The 27,500-nt window shown below is 46.2% G+C and overlaps 2 protein-coding genes across 2 annotated transcripts in view; both read left to right on the top strand.

The window, feature by feature from the left end:
* Window positions 1-16,773, top strand: part of LOC130388878 (voltage-dependent calcium channel subunit alpha-2/delta-1) — a 62,405-nt gene extending 45,632 nt beyond the window's left edge. The window contains exons 23-38 of the mRNA XM_056598443.1: window positions 1,126-1,186; window positions 1,428-1,519; window positions 2,553-2,634; window positions 3,120-3,182; window positions 3,471-3,574; window positions 4,240-4,326; window positions 4,452-4,519; window positions 4,652-4,690; window positions 5,457-5,528; window positions 6,766-6,918; window positions 8,319-8,371; window positions 9,038-9,093; window positions 9,504-9,633; window positions 11,232-11,344; window positions 12,635-12,717; window positions 15,552-16,773. Coding sequence (XP_056454418.1) covers window positions 1,126-1,186; window positions 1,428-1,519; window positions 2,553-2,634; window positions 3,120-3,182; window positions 3,471-3,574; window positions 4,240-4,326; window positions 4,452-4,519; window positions 4,652-4,690; window positions 5,457-5,528; window positions 6,766-6,918; window positions 8,319-8,371; window positions 9,038-9,093; window positions 9,504-9,633; window positions 11,232-11,344; window positions 12,635-12,717; window positions 15,552-15,662 — 1,367 coding nt within the window. The 3' untranslated portion in view covers window positions 15,663-16,773. The remainder of the gene's footprint in view (window positions 1-1,125; window positions 1,187-1,427; window positions 1,520-2,552; window positions 2,635-3,119; window positions 3,183-3,470; window positions 3,575-4,239; window positions 4,327-4,451; window positions 4,520-4,651; window positions 4,691-5,456; window positions 5,529-6,765; window positions 6,919-8,318; window positions 8,372-9,037; window positions 9,094-9,503; window positions 9,634-11,231; window positions 11,345-12,634; window positions 12,718-15,551) is intronic.
* Window positions 16,774-26,120: 9,347 nt separating this feature from the next.
* Window positions 26,121-27,500, top strand: part of LOC130388879 (hepatocyte growth factor) — a 22,100-nt gene continuing 20,720 nt past the window's right edge. The window contains exons 1-2 of the mRNA XM_056598444.1: window positions 26,121-26,351; window positions 27,342-27,498. Of these exons, the coding sequence (XP_056454419.1) occupies window positions 26,303-26,351; window positions 27,342-27,498 (206 nt within the window). The 5' untranslated portion in view covers window positions 26,121-26,302. The remainder of the gene's footprint in view (window positions 26,352-27,341; window positions 27,499-27,500) is intronic.

The following is a 27,500-nucleotide window of genomic DNA, read 5'->3' as shown; positions in this document are numbered from 1 at the left end:
TTATAACTTTAATGTGGTGTCATAAAGCGCGAACGGCTGATGGAGCAGTTATCAGAGAAGTTGGCGGACTTTTACCATGAAGTGTATTTATTTAGATTTTTGCTTGTGTATCATTGCACTTCTTCTCCTTCTTAATGAGGCTGTCAGTGAGCCATAAAGACTGTCCAAGTCTTTACAGGCCGCTTAAAGTTAAAGTATAGCTTAAAGCACGGCGGCAACAGACTCCGTTCAGATTAGTCTTGATGATCAGTCTGAGAGCAGCTCTGTGTTCTGGAGACACAACCCATTAATGTGAAGGGCTTTTGTTCAAGGTCCCAACACCTAGCACTCTTCCTTCACGTAGGGATGGCTGAACAATGGACGGCCTGGGGGTTTGTTGTTGGAGATCACAAGAGATAGACCTATAAAGGGCTCACTGAGATGAGACATTCCAAACACGTTTTCCTATAAACAGAATGAAATCCCAGTCAAGACAGGAGTACCTACTGTGATAACTGCTATTTCCCTTGCAGTATATATAGTTTATAGTTGAGGTATAATCTAGCTTTTAATAAACCTTTATAGTGTTCTGTAGATATTCAATAAACTAGGTTGTATTCATAAAAGCGCTGTGAGATAATACTGTAGGAGGATAGTGTTTCACATCTTCAGGTTTTTTGTGGTGTGTTTAAATCATTGACTTTCTCCTTGTCCCGTCTTCTGCATCTCCTCATCTGTCTGCGCCTCCGGGGTCACTACAGGACAGGAAGGCAAGTTAATCCTTCCTTCCTCCCTTTCTCTTAGGATTTTGTTATTTTACATTATCCAGTACCCTGTGTGTGTGTGTGTGTGTGTGTGTGTGTGTGTGTGTGTGTGTGTGTGTGTGTGTGTGTGTGTGTGTGTGTGTGTGTGTGTGTGTGTGTGTGTGTGTGTGTGTGGTTGCATTTGTGGATGCATGTAACCATGCTCAAATGCTCGCTGACTGGAGATTTTTCGTCCTAAACAATGTTTTGTAACAGTCGGTGTGTGCTTGAATATCTTCCCAAGTGTATTGTTCTTCGATCTAACGCAAGGCATAACTCTTATATTCTGCATACATTTATCATTTATCTTTCAATAATCGCCTGTGATGTGGAATTCTTTTAGCTGTGGGAACAATGCAACTGGACACGTTTGAAGAGTATGGACACACCTTCATTGCTCCCAGGTGAATAATCAGATACTATTGCATTGGTAAAACAATGGTTTCATATCCTACAGTATAGCATCATTTTGTTTTTCTATGAAGTACCGCAGTTATAAGCAGCTATAAATCTTACTTCGAGAGAGATCTGCTCTACAATATAAAAATGTATAGCAGAGAGAGTGCTTCAATAGTATACAGCATTATACTGTATCAGCAGGTGGAACAGTCCAAACAGTATAAATGTTTAACATTGTGTCTGCAGGGAGTACTGCAAAGAGCTGAAAGTTTCGGACAACAACACACACTTCCTCATCGACTTCAATGAGTTCATTGAAAGTGACGCTCCCAAAGCCTGTGAGTGCTGCATTATGTCCCATGCATGTCCCCCCTCCCTCATGCATGTCACCCCCTCCCCCATGCATGTCCCCCCTCCCTCATGCATGTCCCCCCTCCCCCATGCATGTCCCCCCTCCCTCATGCATGTCCCCCCTCCCTCATGCATGTCCCCCCTCCCTCATGCATGTACCCTCCCAGCCCCCCCCATCGTTGAAGTAGCGACCACACCCTAATGGGTCAACACAGAGTCATCGGTCAATATTAAAATCAATGCAACTTGTATTCTTGAGTAAGCATGGAGACTGGTGCACAACAGTTTGCCCAATCAGTTCAAAGCGACCACACAGTTTACCTTTAGCCCACCTAAGTCCACCCAGTGCTAAACAACCCAGCTCTATTTGTGTCCTCTACCGTAGAGTCTGATTTTGGTTTCCAACGCCGTCGTATTACTTGAGACTTACTGACGTCGTCCTCCGGTGAGCGGAGCGTTGACCTCAGCTCAAATCGACTCTCGCTGGCTTACTGGAAGGGCGCCCGGTGTTGTCCTCCCAGATGACTCACTCGCCGTGTCATCTGCTAAATGAATCTTACCTCACCCGCCCATAGCTCTGTGAGGCAGCCTCATCTAGCTAATGCATCTAGCGCCCTGTCCATCCCTGCCCTTCGTCTCCGCAGCCAGCCATACAATCGGTAATGTCAGTAGGACCGTAGTGGGAGGACAACTCAATCGAGTTATGATATCGTTAAAAGCTTTCAACAGGAATCGCCCCCTTTTAAAGGCCAGTTTGTTAAATCGGAAAAGTCCTTTGGGAATGGCATTGGAAATATGTAAACAATTCCTCCTTGTTTTGAAATATGCTGATACTATGTTGATGAACTAGTGTCTTTACATTAATATAAATACCCGTTTCTCTCTCTTAAACTATCTTTGATATTCCAGCTCAAACACAATATTGAAATGTATACATATATTTTTTACATTTTGCCTCAAAGACATAAAAGACACGGTGAACAGTTTAGCATCTCACGGCCGTGTGTGTGTCTCCCGCAGGCAACGTGTCCTTGGTGAACAGGCTCATCCTGGACGCGGGACTCACAGCAGAGCTGGTCAAGGTGTGGAAGGAGCAGGCGCTGTGAGTTCACTGCTATATGCGATATGCACCGCACACCGCAAAAGGGCCCGATCGGCTCGATGAAATGCATTTGAAACCGTAAGGAGGATACACAAAACGTATCACACTGAAACCAGGCAACCAAAGGATTGAGTGTGTGATTATCCTACGCTCCATTACACTCCCAGTGAACCAGAGTTGTGTTTCGCTGGGAGCTACCTGTTGAGAAGCATCCAATTAAATCAGAAGAAGGTAAAACCTTCAGAGAAAACAAAATTGTTGGAATGATTCTTAGCGTACATTAAAAGCACACAAAGAAACACAAACATTTATTTGTGTGCTTTGTGTGACTTTACTTTTTACAATGTCAACATGCTGTTCTCGTGATGTGCTTTGTTGGCGTAGCTTCATGCTGTGAGAATTGAACATGGACCTGGATGCAATGTGCTGTGCTGTCTGTGTGTGACTGTGACATGTACTTCACCCTCTCCTTTCCCATGTCCCAGCGAAGGGATCATGGCCCGGTTTGTAGCCACAGACGGGGGGATCACCAGAGTCTATCCTAACAGGTATGTCATGCTGTAAATCCTTCATTCTCCCGACCCTATGATAATGATGCATGGATGTGTACACTTTGTCTATCCAACACGTTGGATTTATAAATAAGGCTTGTGTCAAGGTGTGCGTTGTAATTTGCTTTGATTAATGACTTCATAGTTCATACCCATTTTGTCAGGGTTATTCGTTTATCCCCTGCCTGTCCTTATTATGTGGTGTGTGTGTCTGTGTGTGTGTTTGTGTGTGTGTGTGTGTGTGGGGGATGTGGGTGTGGGTGTGTGTGCTCTTAACTGTTTCAGTGCTGGAGAAGACTGGAATGAGAATCCTGAAACATACGAGTCCAGCTTTTACAAGAGAACCCTGGACAATGAGATATACATTTTCACTGCACCGTATTTCAATAGTAGGTTTTGCCAGAAAAAAACTCTAACTCTCGCTCTGTCCGTCTGTCTGTCTCTCTGTCTGTCTGTCTGTCTGTCTGTCTGTCTGTCTGTCTGTCTGTCTGTCTGTCTGTCTGTCTGTCTGTCTGTCTGTCTGTCTGTCTGTCTGTCTGTCTGTCTGTCTGTCTGTCTGTCTGTCTGTCTGTCTGTCTGTCTGTCTGTCTGTCTGTCTGTCTGTCTGTCTGTCTGTCTGTCTGTCTGTCTCTCTCTATGTCTCTCTATGGGATGCATTTCACCAGGCCATAATCAAACTCTGGGGGCCTCTTTGATAGTGGCGTTCCTCCTCTCCGCTCTGTTTTCTTTCTTACTCATGGTGGCCCCCCTTCTCAGCGCTCCTATAATCTATCCAGCAGACACCCGGGAGCTCCAAGCCCCTCCGGAGTGTAGCTGTGCAGTAGGCCTGCATGACTACATTACCATATGTTTGCTCTTAACACGAACATCAGACGGCTAGCCAGCAACCATCAAAATGGACGTCATGTCCACAGATTCATTTCTGACATTTTTACGTATAAGTCCTAACCGCAAATGCTTTAATGCGCAGTGGGATTCAATTTATTTTTCAACCTGAACCGTTTTTTATGAAGATGTATTTTTTCTCATCTTAATTCCTCTCCCTCTGGTGCAGGGAGCAGAGAGTCTGGCTACGAGTCAGGCATTCTGGTCAGCAAGGCAGTGGATCTCACCCTTCATCAGGTTGAGCTCAAACCCGCAGGTTGGTGTTGTTGTTGTTGTTGTGGTCCAAACTACTCCCTCCTCGGTCCACAACCTCACTCGATGCATTAATGAGCTTCATTGTTATGGCGACCTCCGTTTTCCCCTCTCTCGGTTCTTCTGTAGTGGTGGGAGTCAAACTGAATGTTACATCCTGGATGAACACTTTCATCAGTGCTACGTTAAAAGTCAACGTGAGTCTATTCAAATCGGCCCCTTGTCTTGGAGTGTTGCTGGTTGTACCTGATGTTGGTATTTGCTATGTATAATAAATTATTACGTGAAAACAATGAAATAATGTTAGTTCTCCGTCTGCTTCCCTGCAGTGTAAGGATGAAATCTGTGGCTGTCTGAAGAATGATAAGGTGCACACGCACGCACGCACGCACACGCAAACACACTCTCGTGATTGTTCTATTCCTCAAACTCTGCCATCTTAAGGGTAAAGAAACTCACTGATGTACAGAGCGGGTATAATTGTTATTATTTCTTTATTCTTTTTGCCTTGAAACGACCAAAGGTTTTTTTTTCTCTTTGTTTGTATTGTGTGTGTGTGTGTGTGTGGTGGTTTCTAAACATGTTTCCTCCAGTGCCCGATGCTTCCTTTGTTGTCCAGAGACAAATCCAAGCGAGTCCTGGAGCCCGCCTGGCTCAAGGCCTTCTGGATTCCCTGCTTGGGATTGATTTGAACACTTTCTTTTCTTTTCAAAGTGTCCTTGTGAAGCGACAGGCAGGCAGACGTGTGTGCGAGGAAGCTACTGTGAAGGGTTACTTCATCTGGCCTGTGGCTATGCTGGCAACAAATAATAGATATACACCCTTAAAAATATGAAAACACCCATGTAACAGATACTTAAAAACATTCAAATGAACTCCCTAATAATACAACTTGAACAAGAAGGTTTCATTCAAGGCCAGGTTTTTTTTCGAAGACAATTTTTCAATCAAGGGTTGGTCAATTTCCATCCGTGTGGTTCCCTGTTCATTTGCAAAAGCAAAATTGAAATACTTTTGGAGTCAACTCTTGAAAAAACACAAAACAGATTGAAGATCATCTTCTGAAGGATGTGTTATGAGTTCTGTGACGGAACATGTGTTGACGCGCCTCTCCCCCTTCCTGTATGGCCGCAGCATGTGGACTGTGTGATCCTGGACGACGGAGGCTTCCTCCTCATGTCCAACCAGGAAGAGTACATCACGCAGGTGAGAATACATCCACCTGCTCACTCTGCTCTCTGCCCACGCTCCATCGCGGTGTGGTGTAAACTGGGCGGTGAAATATCACACAATGAAACGTGTCATTTCAATTAAAATATGTTTTTGCTATTGCACAACTGAAGAAACAAAATAAATATTAGTAACATTAATTTGTGGAGCAACATCATCCCTTTTATGTCTGGAATACATAAGTTTGCGGTTTGCTCGCTAATTAATTATGATGTTTCACCATCCATAACAATAGTGTTGTTTGTTTCGATCGTTTTGAGCTCTGTGATTGGTCGATTCTTACCCTTGGACGAGGACTCATCCTTCCCACGAAAACAGATGTGCACATACTTTAGCCTTTAGCCAAGATTTGTTTTAATCAAACTAGGTAACAGCTTGTATTAATAATGAATCAAGAAGTGTTTCACATGCTTTGAAGCTCTACAAATGCTCAAAAAACCTGTAAGGGATAAATATTAATTGGAGAATTGAATAGAACTTTTACTTTCTGAATTATGACCGTCAATTTAGGGTTGCCCACTTCTGAACTCTAAAGACAAAATGAAACAAACTAAACCTACCAAACCTAAGTGTAACTTCAACTCTTAGAATATTACCAAGGGCCTGTTGCCTCACAGGGAACACAACCGTAATACAGTTGTGAAATACTGCTGGAAAAGTATCAAAGGAATTCATGATCAGTTTCCCGTTGGTTTTAGTAGCATGAAATGGATCCTGTATCCGCTGTTGGAATCCTAGCCTGTCAATATAAAATATGTATTGAAACATATATATTGGGGTCTGGGAGACGCTTGGTCTACTCCTCATGATATATTTCTAGTCGGGGCATCTGCAGTTTGACCTTTGACCCGATTCTACTGTCATATTGCTCTTACTGGGGTTACAGGCTCCCAGCACTCATGCACATGCACACGCGCGCACACACATGCTGTGTGTATTCTTATACTGTGTGCATTGCATTTCACACAGTGTTCATTTAATAATCCACTGTTACCCTTTGTGTGTGTGTGTGTGTGTGTGTGCGTATGCACGCATTCCTGTCTTGATCGTGTCTGAGTGTGTGTGTGTCCCTGTCTTGATCGTGTGTGTGTGTGTGTGTGTGTGTGTGTGTGTGTGTGTGTGTGTGTGTGTGTGTGTGTGTGTGTGTGTGTGTGTGTGTGTGTGTGTGTGTGTGTGTGTGTGTGCGTGTGTGTGTTGGGGTTTGTGAGTCCAGATAGGTCAGTTCTTTGGGGAAATTGACCCCGTGCTGATGATCAACCTCGTGAACACATCGCTCTACTCCTTCAACAAGACGTACGACTACCAGTCCGTCTGTGACCCGGAGAAGGACAGCAAGACAGCAGCAGGCCCACGAAGCGTCTACGTGGTGAGCCATAACACATATACCATGGTCCCCCTGTCAGACATGGACCCACTCTGTGGGGTAGTGGGGTCTAGGTGGTGAGCTATAACACATATACCATGGTCCCCCTGTCAGACATGGACCCACTCTGTGGGGTAGTGGGGTCTAGGTGGGTAAACTGATATCTAGTGGATCCAGAACCCTATCCCTCTCACCCTAACCCTACCGTAACGCTATATAATGAAGCTTATTACTGCATTAGCCAAGGTTAATTGATGGTTCATTAACGTAACATTATTTGTAAGTGTAACCAAAGTTAGTTTTTTGGTCTTTGCCTGAACTTTGCATTACAATAAAACTTGCATCATGCATCAAAACGTACACATTTTTGTTCTTTCACCACACATTAGTCTGGGACTTCGATTTGCTATCTCATTTTTCCCTTGCATCCAGCTATTTTGTGCTGAATGTATACATCCATCTCAGATATTACTGATGCCCTGTGGTAATGCAGTCTATCCTAATGCTATTCTATGGTGATGCCCTTTGGTACTGCTCAGTGGTACTGCTCAGTGGTAGTGCTCAGTGGTAGTGGTAGTGCTCAGTGGTAGTGCTCAGTGGTACTGCTCAGTGGTAGTGCTTAGTGGTAGTGCTCAGTGGTAGTGCTTAGTGGTAGTGCTCAGTGGTAGTGCTTAGTGGTAGTGCTCAGTGGTAGTGCTCAGTGGTAGTGCTCAGTGGTAGTGCTCAGTGGTAGTGCTCAGTGGTAGTGCTCAGTGGTAGTGCTCAGTGGTAGTGCTCAGTGGTAGTGCTCAGTGGTACTGCTCAGTGGTAGTGCTCAGTGGTAGTGCTCAGTGGTAGTGCTCAGTGGTAGTGCTCAGTGGTAGTGCTCAGTGGTAGTGCTCAGTGGTAGTGCTCAGTGGTAGTGCTCAGTGGTAGTGCTCTACTATGGTAATGCTCAGTGGTAGTGCTCTAGCCTAATGCTCTACTATGGTAATGCTCAGTGGTAATGCTCGGGGGTAATGCTCTACTATGGTGATGCTCTACTATGGTAATGCTCGGTGGTAATGCTCTACTATGATAATGCTCTACTATGGTAATGCTCGTGGTAATGCTTTACTATGGTAATGCTCTACTATGGTAATGCTCTACTATGATAATGCTCGGTGGTAATACTCTACTATGATAATGCTCGGTGGTAATGCTCTACTATGATAATGCTCTGCTATGGTAATGCTCTGCTATGGTAATGCTCTACTATGGTAATGCTCTACTATGGTAATGCTCTACTATGATAATGCTCTACTATGGTGATGCTCGGTGGTAATGCTCTCCTATGATAGTGCTCTACTATGGTAATGCTCGGGGGAAATGCTCTACTATGGTAATGCTCGGTGGTAATGCTCTCCTGCTTTCTCTCCCTGCAGCCGACTGTTGCTGACCTGCTCAGTGTCGGCTGGTGGGCCTCCACTGCTGCTTGGTGAGGGCCGATCTGGCACTCGTGTGTGTGTTCGTGTACGTGCGTGCATGTGTGTGTAGTGTTTGCACGTGCGTTCGTGTGGGAGTGTCTTCCCTGTGTATGCGTGTGTTCATTAGTGCATGCCTGTGTCCTTGCGCGGGGTGCGTGGTTCTGTCTGTGGGCGGGAGGTAGATGTCGCTTTATGGGTGCACACGTCCCCGTTTATAGTGGAGCCTCAGAGCTTTTGAAGGAGTGGCGGGGTGTGAACTGTGGGGGTCGGCCCAGGATAGCGATAAACACCATATGCTGCTCGGTCCGTCCCGGCGGCTCGTCATAACCCCGTCTCTTATGTCTCTATAGGAGTCATGTTCTGAGTCATAACAGTCTCTGTATTCGCTGTCCAACCCTGACGCTTTGAACTCCTCACCGCGGCCCGTATCCACTCGTTAACCTCTACTCAAAACATTTTGAATGCTCCTATCTCTGTGCTCCCCACTCACAAGCGAGCCACTCTGAATACAATAAAAGTGTCCCGAGCAGACGAGACGAGGGAACAAAACAAAGGATGAGTCAGAAGCCTTCCAGACGCGCTGGCAGGTGGCCACCTCTCGGACAGATGTGGCCAGCGAGCGGACACCGCGGCCAGTGGGGTACGGTGTTGACTCACGCGGTGTACTCCTTCCCTAGGTCCATCCTGCAGCAGCTGCTCTACAGCCTCACGCTGCCTAACCTGCTGGACGCCGGTGAGTCACAACCACATCATCATCATCATCATCATCATCATCATCATCAGCTTCATCATCATCATCCTCGCTGTTATTTCAAGAATGACAACTAAAGGAGACGCCGTCTCTGCCTGTCTGGGGCCCCTCAGCTCGTGGATTACCTGTCTGAGGATGTTGGCTTCATCACTATCTTCTTTTAGATCTCTCTTGGCAAACCCTTTTGATACACTGGCTCTGAACGACGCTCGACTTGAAATTGTCTTATTCTTTTTTTGATTTGAGTTTGCTCTCAGTGTTTTTTTCTGTATTTTTGTATTACTAGTGTTATTGTCAGTATGACTAGTGTCTGACAAAAGGATCCTGGAACTCCTTCAGGGAAGTGTGCCTATGAACCTGTGTCTCCTCTCTCTCCTCCTCACCGCCTCCAGTGGTGTCGGCAGAAGAGGAGGTCCCAGACGCCATGTTCAAGGAGAGCTGTATCACCGAGCAGACGCAGTACTTCTTCGATAACGACGAGAGATCCTACGCAGGGCTGCTGGACTGCGGGAACTGCTCCAGGTAAAAAACATCCAAACATTTATATTGTGGACCTCACCTGTGGTCACTTAAAGCACTTTACAGACCCTAACCCTAACCCTAACCCTCCATTCACACGTTCATGTTAATGTAGATGGACTGCATTTATACAGCGCTTTTCTAACCTTTGGCCACCCATAGCGCATTACAATGCTGCCTCACATTCACCATTCACGCACTCATTCACACACCGAGGTGCACACACCGTCAGGTGCCTTGCTCAAGGACACCTCGACACTCAGCTAGGAGGAGCCGGGGATGGCACCAGCAACCGTCAGGTTACCAGCCGACCCGCTACACCTCCTGACCTGCTGCCGTTCATAGACATGGTCGTCCACCGACGGGGGGGTCCATCATGCGGGGGTACAGCCTGTTGCTCTGGGGTCAGTTACGCCTCGTTTCCACATACGTATGTTTTTCGTATCCGTGCTTCCGTAAATTTACGGAAGGGGTCGCTAGTGTTTTACGTACGGACATGAATTTATTTACGGACAGCCAAAAAGATGGGGGAGCGTATGATAATGGCCGTTTTTAGGAGACCGGTACTTTGGAACATGAGGATCGACATATACAGAAATAAAAACAAAACCAACCAGGCTTGGAAAGAGATCGGCGAGGAGTTTGGCCTGCCAGGTACTCACATGTTTTGTGAAAAACATAAAAACTTTCATACGGAGGGGAGGAGTCTCGGAGGTAAAACGGACATTACGGAGAATCACATAGGAATGAATGGACTTTCGGTCGGAGACGGTTGGATCGCATACGAGAATGTACGTATGTGTAAACGAGACTTTAGGGTTAGGTCTCCTGCTCAGGACCACCTCCACAGCTCAGCTCGTAGGACCCAGGGATCGAACCAGCAACCGTCCAGCTGCCAGACGCCCTGCTCTGTGTGTGTGTGTGTGTGTGTGTGTGTGTGGCAGTGTGCGACTCCTCCTATCCACCCATGACAACGCAGGGTGTGCAGGGGATCTCCTGGCTGCCGTGTCTGTCTTCCTGTCCCCCGCTCAGCCAGGGCCAGCCTCCCCTCCACCGGACCCTCTCTGTCGTAGGGCCCGGCCTGATCGCAAGCAGCTGCCGCCCCGAAGACTCGGACCAGCGCCGACGCTTACCTTGATCTGTCAGCGCGGAGCGGAAACACCCCGTCCACAAACAGAACAACACCTGCGCACGCCAGCCGCCGCCTGGCCGGACGTAAACACAGCCCAGCGCGTTGGCAGAGCTCCGTCCCGGCTCTGGGCCTAATGCAGACGGTCTGGCTGGGGGCTGAGACGCCCCCTTGGGTTACAAATTGTTATTGGCCACACGTGCCGGCTCCCCCCACCTCCACCCCCACCCCCACCAACACCCCCACCACCCAAATGTTAACGACCGCACAAACCTTTTAACGATCGTCGTGTGTGCGTGTGTGTGTGTAGTATCGGATTATGTTTTTGTGATTTATGTGGTTGGCGCTGTGTGTGTGTGTGTGTGTGTGTGTGTGTGTGTGTGTGTGTGTGTGTGTGTGTGTGTGTGTGTGTGTGTGTGTGTGTGTGTGTGTGTGTGTGTGTGTGTGTGTGTGTGTGTGTGTGTCCTTGCAGGATGTACCGCGCCGAGAAGCTTCCCAACACCAACCTGGTGTTCCTGATCACCGACGCCAAGGCCACGTGTTTGTCATGTGACCCCCGGCCGCTACGGCAAGCCGAGCAGCCCTGTATCCTTTACCCCCCAGGGCAACCTGTGGACCCCCCCCCCCACACACACACACACACACCTATCCATCACCTGATGCGGGACGTCCCAGCCTGGTACCTGAGAGAGGGAGGGGGAGAGAGAGGGGGAGAGAGAGGGGGAGAGAGAGGGAGAGAGAGAGGAGAGAGAGAGAGAGAGAGAGAGAGAGAGAGAGAGAGAGAGAGAGAGAGAGAGAGAGAGAGGTGTGTGCGTGCTTTCTCTGTGTGTGGTAGCAGGTGAATGATGCAGCAGATGTGCCGTCTGTTGAAAGTAGGTTCTCCTTTTACTGCTGGATACCATGCTGCCATGGTGTTGAATCAATTTGTGTGTGTGTGTGTGTGTGTGTGTTTATGTCAAGAAAATCAGGTTGACTGATGGGGCTCTGATGCTGGCTTCTTTTTTTGGAACAGCTAAAATGTCATCATCAGTAGGCTGACACACACACACACACACACACACACACACACACACACACACACACACACACACACACACACACACACACACACACTTAGCTGTAATGACAGCCTCACAAGACCAACAATGGACAGCTATTAATCGTGCGTCCCACACTACAGTCGGCGTGCTGCGAGGCATCGTGGGATAGCGTGATTGGCAATCTACGCTGGGAATACTCTTAATTTGCATCTCACGAAAAATGGGGTTGAGCCAAATGTTATGATCGATTTCTCTCTCACTGCACACATGCTGATGTTCACACAAGAACGGGCAGATACACAGAAAGACAAAGGCACACACGTACGCGCGCGCACGCACACACACACACACACACACACACAGCCACTTAAACCGAGGCGCACACACACAAACACACATACACACACACAGCCACTAAAACTGAGCCACACACACACACATACCCACACAGACACACACAGACACACACACACACACACACACACACACACACACACACACACACACACACACACACACACACACACACACACACACACACACACACACACACACACACACACACACACACACACACACAGAGCTCTGATCGATGGCACTGCCCCTCAGTGAGGTCTCCCATTGTTCCTGGCCGTCCGGCCCTCCTGCCATCGCTCATTAAGGTGTAGATACATCCCAACAGCCGGCAGGGCACCGCCGAGAGCAGGGTCAGCCCCACACCTGATTCATGACTCCACCCGCCAGGGGTAGTGGGAGACCAAACCACCAGGGCTGGAGAGCCGAGCCTCAGGGCAGCACATCCAGGCGGTTCTCTCTCCTTAGCGCCTGCGTTCAGCCGAGGGCCCTGATCTGTGCGAGCTGGCCCGGAACCCCAGGTACAGGAAGGGGCCCGACGTGTGCTTCGACAACGATGAAAACGTGAGTAATGGCTGGTCGCGCGTCAGTGTTTTTGTAGAGGCAGGGCTGCAGGAATGTGTGCACGGGGGTCCCACACCTCACTCCCTCAGCACCTCTAAAACGAGGAAGGCGAGAAAGACCCGGCCATCCATCATTCACATGTTTCCTTTGCCCATGTCTCGTGTTTTGTTATGACTTTATTTCACATTAACTATTTGTTTTGGTGTCTTTGAGTTTGCTTAATCATTCTTTATTTGTTCCACTTCATCCGGCTCACATTCCATTGGCCTCTGCCCTCGTCCATCACACTAGGATGAGCCCTTGTGCCCAATCAGCCGAGGCCGTGGCCTAAGGGTCTCCCCCCTGCTGCTGTGGCTGGCACTGTGCTCAGGGTCAGTGCACCCACTCCCTCCTTCACCACCACTGGGGTGCAGATACCAGCCAGCAAGCATAGCCATGGTCGTTTACTGCTTTTTACAGAAGCACATTCAATGCCAGCCAACGATTTAAGGATTAACAGCAATGATTAGATAAGTGGCACTCAAAAGGCATCTATTGTTTGGGGAAGAAAGACATGAAAGCCAGACCCAAATGTATACACAAACCTAAAAACACACTTTGTTGATCTATTATACACATTTCTTGTTGTTCTTGGCAACAAAAGGAAACAGAGAAATTATTTTTATAAATTGCTCTCCATTTGAGACACTTTTAGAATTGACCATTTCCAACAAAAACGGAATGGAACCAAAACAGGAAGTCTATTTCAGAGCATGAGTTCATCTTCGGTCTTCAAATTATTACTATTTTATTTATTATTAGATACTATTATTAGTATCCAAATATTTATTACAATATTTTCCATATCTGTCTTACACACACACACACACACACACACACACACACACACACACACACACACACACACACACACACACACACACACACACACACACACACACACACACACACACACACACACACACACACACACACACACACACACACACACACACACACACACACACACACAGAGCCCCCCCCACCCCCAGTGATAGGAAGTGTGCATGTGTCCGGCAGAGAGCTCTGTATTCTCGCTGGGGTAAACAGAGGAAGCGTTCCTCTCTCCTTCTGATAGTTTGTATGTGTTCGAAACCCCTCCCACCTTCCCTGTGTTACGGGCAGACCATGCACGGACATCCTCTGAACCGCCATCAAACAGCAAGCCCTGCCATAGATGGAAATATTGTCATATGGCAAACACACACACACACACACACACACACAAACACAGGGGCTTAAGACGTTTACAATAGGGCTTATTTTTCCTGTATAAACTTGATGATAAGGCAGGCTAAAATCTCACAAGCTCAACTCTGGATTAGAGATGTTAGTCGGGATATAGACCAATCAGTGGTGACGACGGAGCGCAGTGCCGCTTTGAGGATCTCTAGAAAGGCTTAATGAACAGAATGATATTTATACTGCTTACGGCTTGGTTTCCTTTGAACAATACATTTGAACTTCAGTGAAAATGCATTTGCTCACAGTGTTTACTTTGGAAACATGGCACTCAGAAGATAACATGATCAAGCTGTACACTGATACACTGATGCTATATTCTATACGTTATTTATACTGTGCCACTAGTAGGCGTGGCACATCCTGGCAGGAGTTCAGGCTTCTTCTGCACCACCTCTCCCCTCACACCTATCGCGGTCCAATCAAGCTCTCGTCCGCTGATCTGCGGTCTGTTTGAGACCTTCCACCTCACAGCCACTCCGGAGCGCTGAGCTGGCTCTGCCCGGGCGTCGCCCAGCCTCCACCCGCTGAGGTCCTGCCCTGATGTGTATGTGACCTACACAATGGCTCGAGACCACCGCCATGGTCCTGCCCTGATGTGTACGTGACCTACACAATGGCTCGAGACCACCGCCGTGGTCCTGCCCTGATGTGTACGTGACCTACACAATGGGTCGAGACCACCGCTGAGGTCCTGCCCTGATGTGTATGTGACCTACACAATGGGTCGAGACCACCGCTGTGGTCCTGCCCTGATGTGTACGTGACCTACACAATGGGTCGAGACCACCGCCGTGGTCCTGCCCTGATGTGTACGTGACCTACACAATGGCTCGAGACCACCGCCGTGGTCCTGCCCTGATGTGTACGTGACCTACACAATGGCTCGAGACCACCGCCGTGGTCCTGCCCTGATGTGTACGTGACCTACACAATGGCTCGAGACCACCGCTGTGGTCCTGCCCTGATGTGTACGTGACCTACACAATGGCTCGAGACCACCGCCGTGGTCCTGCCCTGATGTGTACGTGACCTACACAATGGGTCGAGACCACCGCTGTGGTCCTGCCCTGATGTGTATGTGACCTACACAATGGCTCGAGACCACCGCTGTGGTCCTGCCCTGATGTGTACGTGACCTACACAATGGGTCGAGACATCTGATGTACCCCATGTGGAACCATCCCACCAAACCAAACTAAAGTGTTCCGCCTTAACTAAACATGTATTGCCATTTCATGCAATACATGTTTAACTCTATGATATAAGTTGTGACAGGACTGCATTACTTTTTGCGGTGTGTGCACTACTTACATCGCTGTACATTAAAAGTATTTCTGTCACAACTTTATAATAGCTTGTATTCCATATACACGTCCATACATATACAGTATGTATCCATCACATTCATCTTCATAGTCATATCATTATGAGTTGCATCACAGCATAACAGTGTAGCATAGCATTAATTAATGAGAGTAATTAATGTCATGCAAACCTGTGAAAGGGCGTACAAGGTGAGGAATAATGAGATTGTCGTGATCATTCACCAGGAGGATGATTCTGACTGTGGAGCAGGAACCTGCCTGAGGTCTTCCCTGTGGTCCATGCTGGGCCTCCAACTGTTGCTACTGGGACTGACCAGCACCTCTACACACTCATGACCCCCCCGCCCCCCCACACACACCCTTCATACACAGACACAGAACATCCTGTCTGCTCTGAGATACAAACAATCCTCCTGTATGTCTTCATATTCCTCTCACAAGGAAGACATCATCCCACGTGTGGTCGGATGAATTGTCCAAACGTCTTCATTGTCACACAATGTATTTATTTGATTTGAACAACCTCATCCGTCGCTCACTGCCAGTGTGGAAGTGGAGCCATCCTCCTCGTTCTACCATTGCCAAAGGGTCGTTCATCGCTCTAGACGGCGTCCCTAGGGCGTCTCGACTGTGTTTCTCTGGCTCTGTTCCTCCAGCCCTTCATCCTATACTATGGTGCAAGATAAAGAGCAAAACCAAACCCTTTAATTCTGCCTCATCCTCTCTAATGACCAACTAGAACAACCCAACGTTACGGCGATTATTATTCCAAAAGAGAAAACCTGTACCTTCACTGACAGCAATGATGTGTGTCGTCTTCAGTATTGTTTGTCGCTTATATTCACTGCTAATGAATAATCATACTCTAGGTATATGAGAAGAAGATGTTGCTATGGAAAAATAAGAGTATATATTTTGAGGTTCTTTGTTTGTTTGTTTCCTCTTGTTTATCTTTGTGGTGGGCTAGCATCTGATGGTGTTCTCAGTGTTGTGGTGTATCAGCATGACGTCTATAGAGGAGAATAAACTCAGTACTCTGACACCAAAGCTCCATATACTACCAAGGACTAAGGAAGATGTACACATGTACACGTTTTTTTTCTACTGAACACACTCCGACGGATATACCGTACATTAATATATGTTAAAAAAAAGAAAAACAAAGCAGTTCTCGGGACCAAAACAAGGCAGGACATAGGTATTATAAGGATGTGTGCTTAGTCATAGGTGTAGCTTACAGTGACTCAGCGTGGCCAAGATCCAAAGACGATCCCTGTGGATCACTTTGGATGAAATGTATTCCAGATTGCATTATTTTGAACGTGTGTGTGTCCCCGGCTCAGTGCGACCTTGGTGGCCCTTGATTTGATGCATCAGATTCCCAGTGCCTATGTAGCTGTGTAACACTCTTGTCGGCGATCCAAACGTTGCATTAAAGCATTGCATTTGTGGCTCGTCTGCACTTTCTATGATCAGAGATGGGCAGGTAGTAGTCCGATTTACCGATACGCTGGTGGACAAAGTGTAACGCAGCAAAACCTCCTGATGCACCATGGACGATCGAAACGGACGAATAGCCAAGATGGAGTTTTTACATCTCTCTCTCTCTCTCTCTCTCTCTCTCTCTCTCTCTCTCTCTCTCTCTCTCTCTCTCTCTCTCTATGTCTCTCTGTCTCTCTGTCTCTCTGTCTCTCTGTCTCTCTCTCTCTCTCTCTCTCTCTCTCTCTCTCTGTCTCTCTGTCTCTCTGTCTCTCTGTCTCTCTCTCTCTCTCTCTCTCTCTCTCTGTCTCTGTCTCTGTCTCTGTCTCTCGCTCGCTCTCGCTCTCTATCCTCTCTATCTCCTCCTCTCTATCTCTCTCAGCTCTCTGCTCTCTCTCTCTCCTCTCTCTCTCTTCTCTCTACTGCTCGGTCTCTCTCTCTCTCTCTCTCTCTCTCTCTCTCTCTCTCTCTCTCTCTCTCTCTCTCTCTCTCTCTCTCTCTCTCTCTCTCAGCATATCAATCAAAACCAGGAATGTTTTTGTTCATTAGGTTATTTCCCTCCAAACCTCTCTACCCGATGGGTTCTCTGTCCTTTATGCTTGCTTCCTATTTTTTGTGTCGTTACTTCTGGGTTCTGTCAAGGTCAACTCTGCAAGGCTCAGCGACCACGTGCAATTGCCATGTTGGTGGTGAGTGGTGGGGGGGGTCTCTGAATATACTGCCTTTACCCCTTCCACCCCCCTTCACCTCCTCCCCCCTTAAGGCTTCATGAAGAGCACTGGTTCCATCCATGGTAAACACCATGTGACTTTCATTAGCCTTATAACTGTTGCACAACACAAACCGTCCAATGTTCTTTTGAAGATTAGATATCAGTTCTTTCCATGTGAGGGGGTTTTATCGGGGTGTCCAGAGTATGCCTGTGCATAAAGGCTGAGTATAGACATGCGTTTCGCCCGTGGATGGGAAAGGGGTCCTTCGTCTAGTTGCGGACAGGCGTGCTGCCTTTCGATTTCTGATTGTGCTTTAATACACAACTCTTTTGTGGGACTCGACTATAGCCTGGATTTTGTATACATTTGTACACTATTAATATTTACTGTATAAAAAAAAGAAAAGAATGAGAATAAATAATGTTTATAATATGGTGTTGATTATGGTGCAAATGGAATATATTCACAATAAAAGTGTTGTATTGTCATGACCTGGGGGCCTCTTGTGTTTCCTGTCTGCTCCTGTCTCCACAATGAGGTCAGGGGACGCCGCAAACATGTTATGATATCCTTCCGAAAATCCTTGCTTCCTGAATCTATTCCCCACAAACCGACCGTTTACCCATCAGAAACATGATGGAGGTGCAACTGGAATCCGTAACGCGTGTTCTACTGTGGCTGCAGACGAGTTGCTGAATGAACATGTTCTTCAAAACGTTGCGCACCGAAAAAAATAAATAATAATATAAATATAATTTTGTATTATTGAAAATGATAATATTACAATACTTATTTTGTAAATAAAGCACATAGATAAATATATATATTCGATAATTATATGAATTATTATACAATTATATTAATATAAAAAAAAATACATATATATGATCAATTACAAAATGCCAACATATTCAGTAGCTGTAGCTATGACTAACATTAAATAAGTAGGTTTGTATCAGTTTAAGTCCTGATTCTATGTGTAGCTGCAGGGGTACAGCAAGCGTAGAATGCACCCTGGCAGGTTGAGTTCATCTCCTCATCTCCCCTGGTGACTTGAACCTTGTAGAAGGTTGACACACCTTCTATTGGTTATAAACACACACACACACACACACACACACACACACACACACACACACACATACACACACACACACACACACACCTACCAGGCAGCCCTTTTGCCCCGTTGGACAGCCAGATGTCCCTCTGTGTATTTATGTCAGTTTTTATTAGAACCAAGTATCTTGTTTACGCTGATGGTAATCTAGGGTCCAGTCGAGTAAGGATGGTTGAGCGGTCCTTGTTTAATTCTTGGTCGGGGGGGCAGTAATCCCGGGAGGTCTCTTTATATGTGTGATCTACAGCAGTAGGCTGGAGGGGGGATTGCAACGAGATACCCTTGTAAGCGGGAGAAGGGTCATAGCCTTTAACATGCCACATTTAAGGACTTACAGACGCAGGCGTAGGCAAGTTGGCCTGCCCTGCCAGCCGATATATTGGAGTGGTGAGGCACCTCCCCCCTCCTCAACCAGCTGCAACTTGCCAGAGTTTGGCATCTGGCTTTGGTGGCCGTATTTTATACGATAACGACCCTTCAAGAATGACTCTCTGTATCTTGGATGTTCTGTAAAATGTGTTTTTTGTTGAATTTGGTGAGTTGTAAAAGGTTTTTGTTTTCTTCCCAAAAAACTGAATGTGCTTGCTTACTTTAATAACTTTAGCTAAACAAAACTAGCTAAAAGAGTAATAGCATGGAGATAACTCACAGTTTTAATTACTCCACACACGCACACAAACACACACACAGACACACACACACATCGCATCCATCCAGTGCCATCTCATTACGAGGGTCATGTACATCAAAGGGCCCCTAGAAAGGCCCCTGGGGAAGAACAAGAGGTCACGAGTCACTCTCGCTGAACATCATGCATTTGGTTTCTGATAGCGATGCTGCATCCTTTTACGCAGGCTTTGTACAAAAAGCTCTGGACCTTTGGACGCACGTGAGGCTGCGCTTGGCCGATCGCGCTGTGCCCTTCTAAATTTAGCTGCAAACCCTTCTCAAAAATAGTATTTTCGACATCATCCTATAGGTCATTCAACTGGAGCCTGTGTAATCTTCCCTATTTATGTTGTAAAAACACAATCAACGTTGACCCTACAAAAAATAGTTTATAATTGGTGCGGTTCGTTTTTCCCGGAAGGGAGAAGAGATGCTTGGGTTCTCGTAAGTTGCGTCAGGAACGTCACAGGGTACCGGTGAACCCGGGCCTCGTGTTCTCAGTGGCCTGAAGCGCAGGCTTGGGTAATTGACCCAAAGTGCAAAACAATATTTTCCACGATGGGTTGCAGCTAATTGTAGCGTAGTACAGTGAGATCAAACAGCCAAGGAAGCATGGTGTGACAACGTCTGCAGAATCGTTAGAGAGTTGTGATTTTAATTTGAATTGTGTATATATATATATATATATATATATCCCAGTTTGCCCGTATATAATGGTCATACTGGGATACAAATAGTTGTCAAATACCAACCAAGGAAAGCAACGACCGGAAACAGAGCCAAGTCAAATGTGTTTGTAGAGCTCTTCATATCATCATCAGAATAACAGTGAAGCCCCAACTCCTTACCCCAAATCTTCAGAACGTGGAGGAAGAATATGTTGTATGTCTACTCATGTGTGCCACATGAGTAGACATGCGAAACAGCAATACAACAATGAGGTAAAATGGATAGATGTGGCAATGGTTTGAAAAAGCTACCGAACTCAAAGCTGGCATATGTAAACAGGAAATGCCATGAGGTTAAACTGTGGTCATAAACATTACAACAGACACACTGTGATTCATGGTTCTCATTAAGTACATAGGTGCCAACTCCCCATTTCTTTCTCTATTTCTTTTTTTCTTTGTGTGTGTGTGTGTGTGTGTGTGCGTGTGCGCGTGTGTGTGTGTGTGTGTGTGTGTGTGTGTGTGTGTGCATGTGTTAGCGAGTGTAACTGTAAATGCACGTGTGTGTGTGTGTGTGTGTGTGTATGTGTGTGTGCGTGCACATGCAAGTGGTTATGTGTATGTGTGTGTGTGTGTGTGTGTGTGTGTGTGTGTGTGTGTGTGTGTGTGTGTGTGTGTGTGTGTGTGTGTGTGTGTGTGTGTGTGTGTGTGTGTGTGTGTGTGTGTGTGTGTGTGTGTGTGTGTGTGTGTTGTAATTGTAATTGGCAGGCGTAATGCAGGAAGGTGCCCTCTAGGTGAAAAGCCTCTCTACAGGACACATTCCTCCTCAACCCAGATTAACCTTGACTGATGGAGGTTTACCATAGCTGTAGAACACGTCACATGCCATACTGGCTGAGGTATGTGTTTAGTTGCATTGCTGGAATGTAATCAGAAGGAATGAACACAATATTGTTTTATCTTTGATTTCTTTGACAACCTAGACACAAACAGTAAGGCACTACAATAATTACAGTCAGATCTGAGTTACCAATAGTCCAGTTGAACAAAGCAATCAAGCAAGAGCAGGAAGGTGAAGGGTTGGATGGATGGAATGAGATTGGGTGGAGTGATGGATGGATGGATGGCTGAGCATTGGGTGGATGGAGATCGGATGGATGGATGGATGGCTGAGCATTGGGTGGATGGAGATCGGATGGATGGATAGATGGCTGAGCATTGGGTGGATGGAGATCGGATGGATTGATAGATGGCTGAGCATTGGGTGGATGGAGATCGGATGGATTGATTGATTGAATTAGATGTGATGGATGGATGGATGGCTGAGCATTGGGTGGATGGAGATCGGATGGATGGATGGATGGCTGAGCATTGGGTGGATGGAGATCGGATGGATGGATAGATGGCTGAGCATTGGGTGGATGGAGATCGGATGGATTGATAGATGGCTGAGCATTGGGTGGATGGAGATCGGATGGATTGATTGATTGAATTAGATGTGATGGATGGATGGATGGCTGAGCATTGGGTGGATGGAGATCGGATGGATTGATGGATGGCTGAGCATTGGGTGGATGGAGATCGGATGGATGGATGGATGGCTGAGCATTGGGTGGATGGAGATCGGATGGATGGATGGATGGCTGAGCATTGGGTGGATGGAGATCGGATGGATTGATTGATTGAATCAGATGTGATGGAGGGATGGATGAATGGATGGATGGATATATATTATGTATATATATATATACTGTATAGCTCCAACTATATTTCTCCAGGGTTTGCTCATCTTCTTCTCTGGAAGTTGAAGTACAGACAGTGACAGCGGTCCTAACTGCTCCCACTCCTCTCCATTCTAAGGCCTTCATCACAGCGCTGAGCCACGGGCTACCACTCCGCTCAACCCCTCGGGAGGGGGGCAAACTTCACCAGCTGCTCCTTATGTATCTGCAGAATACATCCGTGACGTGAGTGTGTGCGTGTGTGCGGGCTTGTGCGTGTGTGTCTGGTAAAGCATGCTGTGCAGGCATACTAGCCGGACTGCTCAAAACCATGTTCCTTATCTAAAGGCTAATGAAATGTTTTAGGACGGACACATGGTGTACCTGCTGGCCCAGAATAGCTCTCTCTCTCTCTCTCTCTCTCTCTCTCTCTCTCTCTCTCTCTCTCTCTCTCTCTCTCTCTTCCTCTCTCCCTCTCTCCTTCTCCCTCTGGATCCTTACATTTGGCCCTCTCCCCTCTGTCTCCACTTGTGTGTGAGTCATGAGAGGCTAAATTAGCAGTAAGCAGCGGACAAGACACGTTGACTGTTAGCAGATGTTTAAAATGTGAGCAAGAACAAGTTTGCTCTCTATCTTTCAGACCTCCAACTCCATTCCAGCGGCTGCTAAAGAGCGTTTATCGTTCCACGTCTTGGCTCGGTCTCTCTGGCTGAGAGAGCGTACTTATTGTACTAATGATGGATAACTTGAATTGTACCGCGTAAGGAACTACTACTCAGGCAAAACAAATAATGCAGCGATCCGATGAAGCGTATATAATATATATATATATATATATATATATATATATATAAATAAAGTAATAATAATACGAAAAACGACTGGAAAGCCCCATTTCTATAAATTGTTCCAGGGGAAACTACAGAGGGCTATACCCTCAGCCCATCCTTAATTATGTTGGAATAGTTTTGCAAAACAACATGGTTTATCTAAGTTCAAGACATTAGCGTGTGTGTCTGCGTGTGTGCGTGCATGCATTTGAGTGACTGACGTCTCAATCACATGCTCCATGCTATGCAAAGGGAAGTGATATTTATACCGTCATAGTTTGTGTTGATATACAAACTCGCCGGGCCCTTGTGTGAATGGATTGTTCCAGGAGGTTCCCAGTAATAGGGTCACACCAACACCCAAAAGCAACGACAAAGAGTGACAAAGGAGTGAGGCTGGGCACCTTGGGCTTGGTCTCCTTGAGATGTTCCCTGTTCCTGTGAATGTCATCGTCCAACCGGTTCCAACGGAAAGGTTAGCGCATGTGTTTAACAAACCTTTCTGAAATTTGAAAAAAAGAGAAAAGTTATTGATTCAAACCAAGCATTTATTTACAGATAAAACAAGGCCTTTTTATGCACATTCTCTGTATGGATATATATGGCAATTTACATCAAAAGCAATGCAAACAATACAATATTTTTCTATTTAAGAGACATAATATTATATATGATACATTTATAGACCATGTTGAGATTGTATATTTATTGTGCTTAAGTCCCTTTTTGGGCCCTTTGATATTTTATTTTGGAAACGTAGATGTGAGGAATGTTTTAGTAGCTGTTTCTGATATGTGTTTCTCATGTTGTTTAGGAGACAATCTGTGTTTTAAAAGCCTCCTGTGACTGAGTGCGTCTGCCTGAAGTTTATTTGTGTTACCCCCTTACTGTCAGCAGCTCCTAATCAGAGGCGCTGTCCAGACACACTCACACTGACAACAGGAAGTCACTGTTTGTTTAAAAGGGGATCAATTAACACACTATCTGTGCACAAAACAACTGCCCCCAGAGCCCCCCAAGCCAAACACGCACGCACACACGCACGCACGCACACACGCACGCACGCACACACACACACACACACACGCACACACACACGCACGTATCCAGAGGCCTGATGTCGATTCTAGCTGCTTATCCCTCCATAATCTGTCCATCCACACTCACTCACACTTCCTACTAACAGGAGAGTCTCTTCTCAACAGTCTCATCCACACCTCACTCTGTCACCCATTCTCTCTATCATCGCTCTGTCACCTATTCCCTCTGACCTCACTCTGTCATCTGTTCTCTAACCTCACTCTGTCACCTATTCCCTATACTCCCTCTGTCGCCTATTCTCTCTGGCCTCACTCTCTCACCCATTCCTTTATCCTCAACCTCACAGGAAATATATTAAGAAAAAACAATACTATATAATTATAATAAAATACTGCGATAATAGTGTCCCTTTTCACTCTCACCCCACTGTGTCTTGCAATGGTGCAACACTGGGGGGCACATGGGAGATGAACCATGAAGCAGGAGGTCAACGGGTCAATGCAAGGTCCTGCTAATTTGCTGCAGATGAAAATCTCAAACACGCACACACCCACATTCACACACTGACGTACACACACACTTGCACAAATACTTGCACACACAAATACTCGCACAAACAAACACACACACACTCAAACAAGAGTGCACACGCACAGGCAAATGTCAACACACACACACACACACACACACCCACACATACATACACACACACACACACACACACACACACACACACACACACACACACACACACACACACACATACACACACACACACACACACACACACACACACACACACACACCTCTCTCGGCGCTGGGACCCCCTTGTTCCCGAAGGTTCCAGCGCTCTCACGCTGGTCGTCTGCAGCTCTTCATCACCTCTATTCAGCCGCTCTGCCTCCCAGCTGCAGGGGGGGGGCCCTCTCACACCTCACCCCTCGCACCCCGACCGGCGCGGCCCACGACAGCCCTCATAGCAGCACCCAGTGGGAGATCTCCAGGCGCACACGTCTATAGAGAGACATTTCAACTATATCATGAACCATGAATACCATGAATATTAAAGTCGTTGTCCTTTTTATCCTAAATAAATTATTAGTAGGAGTAGAATATTAACACATTAATTTAATTTCAACTTAAATCAGAGACATACAAAGAAGATAATGTAAATGTTTTCAGGGTGTTACCATGAAATACACACGATATTCTATATTCTATGTTTCCTATTTTCATTAAATGGAAGGTAAACAAAGATTTCTCAACATAGTTTTTTTTTATTGTTGAAGACTTGCGGTTGATGGATTCAATTGTAAACTAACAAGTCATCTGCTGCATGGTACGTGCAAGAATGTGTGTGTGTACTTGTGTGTCATGGGTGTGTGTGGGTGAGCCAGAGAGAGGGAAAGGGAGAGATATATAAATATATTATATATACATACACACATATATATATATATATATATATATATATATATATATATATATATATATATATAGAGAGAGAGAGAGAGAGAGAGAGAGAGAGAGAGAGAGAGAGAGAGAGAGATAAAGATCAGGAGACAATTGTTTGTCGGTTCAATTAATGTGTGTGTATGTGTGTGCTGTGTATGTGTTTGTCTGCGTTTCTGCCTAAGTGAATGTGGGTGTGTGTGTGTGTGTGTGTGGTTGTGTGTGCGTGTGTGTGTGTGTTATGCGGGCAGAGAGAAGTACAAAACAAAAAATAATCAAACTGAGTAATGTGTCTGAAATTCTCTGACTCATCAATCAGTGTTTATTTTTGCAGCCCTTCAATAAGCTATTAGTCATTATAGACTTCATAGATGTTGTCCTTTTAAAAAAAAAAAAAAACTCCCCATAGGCCTGTGTGCGTGTGTGTTTGTGTGTGTGTGTGTGTGTGTGTGTGTGTGTGTGTGTGTGTGTGTGTGTGTGTGTGTGTGTGTGTGTGTGTGTGTGTGTGTGTGTGTGTGTGTGTGTGTGTGTGTGTGTGTGTGTGAGAGACAGACAGACACTGAGAGATAGAGAGAGAGTTGCTGGTGAATTTTATTTTTTGGTGGTGGTGGTGTTGGTGGCACGCTCTCACTGATGGGAAATGACTGGGGGGGGACGGGACGTGGAGGTGACCTCTGACTAATCGCCATATTGTTTACAACATGCTGTCATCGCTTGACATAGGGATGGTTTTTAAGGGGATGGATCGAGATGCCTTCTCCGTGTATCTAATCAGGTTCCTTTTTTGGGAAGAAGAGGAACCGGACGGTGTAACACACGCTGTGTTTATGTTTCCACCGCTTGTCCTGTGAGCCCAACGCGCCGTGAGTGACAATTTCCCCGTTCGTGTTGGAGAACATACGCTGAGAACTTGGAAAGTATCAACAAAAAAAGAAAAAAAAGAACCAAAACAAAAATAGCGGTTTGTCTAGGAAGAGAGTTTTGAAAAAGAAAGAAGTGAGGGCTAGATGGAGCACGATTGAAAGGGAAAGGAGGAGGAAGAGCCAAGGACAGGAGGAGGAGGAGGGACGGAGGCGGAGGAGGAGAGAGAGAGAGAGAGAGAGAGAGAGAGAGAGAGAGTAAAAAGGAAGAGAGATAGTTGCAAGGAAGTATTAGTCCACCAAGAGCAGGCGCATCTGTGCAGTGGTCGAGGTAACATCTCTCGGAAGACTCCAACAAACAACAACAAAATCAACAACAACAACACAAATTACAGCGCAAGCATCTCCAAGTTGTTTTCGACCATGTGGATGTACAATACTCTGATCGGACTCTTCATTGTTTGCTGTTGCGGTGAGTTAAAGTGCTGCCCTCGAGTTGTTCTCTGTACATGACAGTGTCCACAAACAATCCGTGTGTGATTTATTTTGATATCGGAGAACTGGAACCAAACGAACAGCCTCTCATTGTTAAAATGTTTTTCCTTGATCAAACCCCAGATACAGGATTATGCATTGTTTAAATGTGCATTTTTCTAACCGAGAGTTTCTAACCTCCAATTGGATGCGGAGACTGTGTGGGACTAGCCTAATGTGATACCGCATCTCCGTGTGAGAGCACATGGTCCTAGGCTATTTCTTGGATGGATATATCCAGTAAAAGATAAAAACCGCTGTGTAGTTCTTGACCCTTAAACATTATGAAAAACAACTGGCTGCAGCCTGTTACTGAATAAAACGGTGAATCACGCATCGGGGGACTTGGCACTCTTGACCAAAGGGCGTGATGCAAGTCTAGCTATACAAAAGAAAGAAATATGTTATTTTTTTCCATTGCAAGTTCAATTTAAATTGACAGCATCGTCAAACTTCGACTCCAACTCCGGACAGAATCCTTCACGTTTTGCTCCGACGTGCTGATCATATATAGATTGACTTAATGAAAAGTTCCACTTTTCCCACACATCAGTGGACTGTTGTATTTTACCACAGTCTATATGTGGACGGCGTTGGAAGCATCATGAGAATAAAAAGAGAATCATCCATTGTATCCATTGTGAGCCCACGTAGCCTTGATGCAGCATCGGTCCCACGGGCGCAGGGTGCAAGGGGCCACTTATGTTTTGCGATGTGGGCTGTGGTCTGGATGTTAATTCACACATTATAATGCTGTGGCCCTGCCCTCCACTCCACAGAGACCGCAAGAGGCGTGTAATATAATAAGGGGGTTCGTCTGTGACAGTAGCCTTGAAGAACAGAACGGATTGATAAGAACCAGGCCTCTTAAATGTCTCATGAAATCGCTATTTATTCATTCATTCAACTTGTTCTGTTTTGTCTCCAGAGAGCCGGAGAAATGCCTTGCAGGACTACCAGACGACTGATGGGGTAGGGCTGACTGGCACCCCAGCCGACCCCATCTCCCTGTCCAAACGGAAGATGAGTGTGGCCAAGTGTGCCAAAGCCTGCAATAGACCCAAGAAATTCCCCTTCACCTGCAGGT

This window comes from Gadus chalcogrammus, chromosome 9 (genome assembly GCF_026213295.1).
Source record: "Gadus chalcogrammus isolate NIFS_2021 chromosome 9, NIFS_Gcha_1.0, whole genome shotgun sequence".
In the NCBI taxonomy this organism is placed as follows: domain Eukaryota; kingdom Metazoa; phylum Chordata; class Actinopteri; order Gadiformes; family Gadidae; genus Gadus; species Gadus chalcogrammus.
This window is presented reverse-complemented; position numbering and strand designations above follow the sequence as displayed.